Source organism: Hyla sarda, chromosome 7, assembly GCF_029499605.1.
Source record: "Hyla sarda isolate aHylSar1 chromosome 7, aHylSar1.hap1, whole genome shotgun sequence".
In the NCBI taxonomy this organism is placed as follows: domain Eukaryota; kingdom Metazoa; phylum Chordata; class Amphibia; order Anura; family Hylidae; genus Hyla; species Hyla sarda.
In genome coordinates this window covers 178,677,755-178,680,572 of record NC_079195.1, presented here as the reverse complement: position 1 = coordinate 178,680,572, position 2,818 = coordinate 178,677,755, and the positions used below count along the sequence as shown (strand labels likewise).

Sequence of the window (2,818 nt, the reverse complement as noted above, 5' to 3'; positions counted from 1 at the left end):
ACAAATCACGCCCACTCCCACAAAGCCATGCCCCCTTCAATTTTCGGCTTACAATATCTTCATCACAACTCAACCCCACCTGAGGACAGGATATGAGATCGGGATCTGAGATCAAAACCTTCTTCCTTGATTTTCCTTCCCAACAAGGATTAGGAAGGAAAAACTGGGTGCTCAGCTAGTATATCTATAAAAAAAAAAGTGTCATTTTCAGGATTGTCATTCTAATTTTAATGTGGCTGTTAAGGGGGAAACATGTAGCCAACACATGTTCTTAGCCTAAAAACCACAGTTATCTGTATCTGTGTCTTAACCAATATAGTTAATGCACAAAATTGTAGCTGTTTTGTAAATAAATCCTAAGAAAATCTCATCAGAAAGTCCTAAATATCCAAATAGAATTTTTTATGTGCCAGTTTTATTAGAGCCGCACTTCATACTATTTAACTACTGTCCCACCACAGTTCAGCTATGACTGAGATGTCACCCCTTCCAATGCTAAGCCTTGTTCTTGTTATTATAAAAATTATATAACAATATATTGATCTGAAGCCTATACAGTTTACATATGTTTTACAGTGTGACCTTGTGTATCGAAATGACGACTTATTGATTTGTCTTGCAGATGTCCCTAAGACTACAAAAATAGCTGGAAACAATTGCAGCCTGTATTCTTCTGTGAATTCTATGGATGGTCACAGTAATTCCATGAATATCCAGAGTGCAAACCATTCCTCATATGAACCAAACACAACCAACAATCTGGAGGATGTTACAAAGACCCCTTCCTTATGTAAAAAAGCAAAAGTCCTTAATACTAACAGTAATAGAACCAAAGGTCATCCACAATATTCATCTGTTCATGTTAGAAAGAAAACGACCTCATGTAATAGACGGAGTCTTGCAGACACTGACCTTAATACACCCACCGTTCATACACCACAAGATCCATCAACTCTTATTAAAAAGAATTCTTTATCATGCACTAGTGAAAATCTCTCCAACATAAAGTCACCCTCTGGTCTTACTCATACACTTACACAAATTAAGAAGGAATCCGTATCATGTGACAATATTAAGGAAACAGATGCTGACACTTCTACACCAGCAGATCATCCACAAAGAGGTCCATCACTGGATATGAGACCATCTTCATGTGAACAGAATGTCAGTGCTGTATCTTCTAATGTCGATATCATACATCAAATATCCACTACTGGGGAGTATATTACATATTACCGTAAAAATAGGCCAAAAGAGAAACTCTTCTACTGTTCAGAATGTGGCAAAAGCTTCAATCGTAATTCCCATCTCATAAGCCATCAAAGAAGTCACACAGGAGAAAAGCCGTACTCGTGTCCTGAATGTGGTAAACGGTTTATGAGGAGTTCACATTTGGTCAGACATAAGAGGATTCACACAGGGGAAAAACCCCATTCGTGTTCTGAGTGCGGGAAACGCTTCATTACAACCTCAGATCTTGTGATACATCGGAGAACCCATACTGGAGAAAAACCCTATCATTGCTCAGAATGTGGAAAGAGCTTTATCTGTAATTCTGTCCTCATCAAACATCTGAGAACTCACACTGGAGAGAAACGACATTGCTGCCCTGATTGCGGCAAGTATTTTACCACTAACGCCTATCTTGTGGTCCACCAGAGAATTCACACAGGAGAGAAACCATATAGATGTACAGAATGTGGAAAGAGTTTTACTTGTAATTCAGTTCTTACCAAACATCTAAAGATCCACACAGAAAGGAATAGCGAGTCAGATCTTGTTAGACATAATAAAAGCCAGTCCAGGAAAAAACTTTATCCTTGCAGTCAATGTGGGGACATTTTTTCTAATAGCCTTCAATTTTTAAGTCACCAGGAAATTCATTTAAGGGAAACATATCCTGAATCAGAACTTGATGGACACCAGACCAATCCTGAAGAAGGAGAAAAAACAAATTTTTGTTGGGACTGTGGAAAATCTTTTTCCCATAAAAGATATCTTGTTCTGCATCAGAAACTTCATAAAAGAGAGAAGCCATATTCCTGTACAGAGTGTGGGAAATGTTTTACAAAAAGAGGAAATCTTGCAAAGCACCTAGAACGTCACCAGAGAAAGAGAATGTAGCGGTTCTCAGGTTCTTTATGGTTTCTTGTTTACTTAAATAACAAAATCACCAATCAAGTATAGTTCTTTATAAAGTTTAGAAAGCATTTGATAAAAAAATGTATTCTTATTAATAGATGAATGGCTGATTGGATTTGCTGTGGATATTTTATATTTGTACACCAATAAATATTGTCATATTGGTGGGGTACCAGCTGCTAAGACCACTACCAATCACAAGGACAGAAGTTTTCTTACATTTAGCAGCATAAATGTGAGGAAATTCATGTATTGGTTTGTTATACTAATATTGCTATTTTCTTTCTTTTAGCAGGTCCAGAGTATATACCTGGTATTTAGATAGTAGGTGGTCTCCAGTGTGTGATTTGTATACTGTTATTCAGCATGTCCTTTTTTTACTTTAAGATACTTGGCTGTCTCCTGAGGTAGTGACAGCCATGGTACTTGCCTTTAAAGGGGTACTCCCCTGGAAAAAAAATGTTTTAATCAACTGGTGCCAGAAAGTTAAACAGATTTGTAAATGATTTCTATAAAAAAAAAAATCTTAACCCTTCCTGTACTTATCAGCTGTTGTATGCTCCACAGGAAGTTATTTTCTTTTTGAATTTCCTTTCTGTCTGACCACAGTGCTCTATGCTGACACTCTTTTTTTTATTATAAAAGTACAAAACTTATACAAAAACACAAAACAAGC

The 2,818-nt window shown here is 36.8% G+C and overlaps 1 protein-coding gene across 1 annotated transcript; it reads left to right on the top strand.

Annotated features, from left to right (window-relative positions):
• Positions 1-627: 627 nt before the first annotated feature.
• Positions 628-2,586, top strand: LOC130282832 (zinc finger protein 420-like). The gene has a single exon (XM_056531657.1). It carries the CDS (start codon positions 685-687, stop codon positions 2,122-2,124), a length of 1,440 nt encoding a protein of 479 aa, XP_056387632.1. The 5' UTR covers positions 628-684; the 3' UTR covers positions 2,125-2,586.
• The last annotated feature ends 232 nt before the right edge of the window (positions 2,587-2,818 follow it).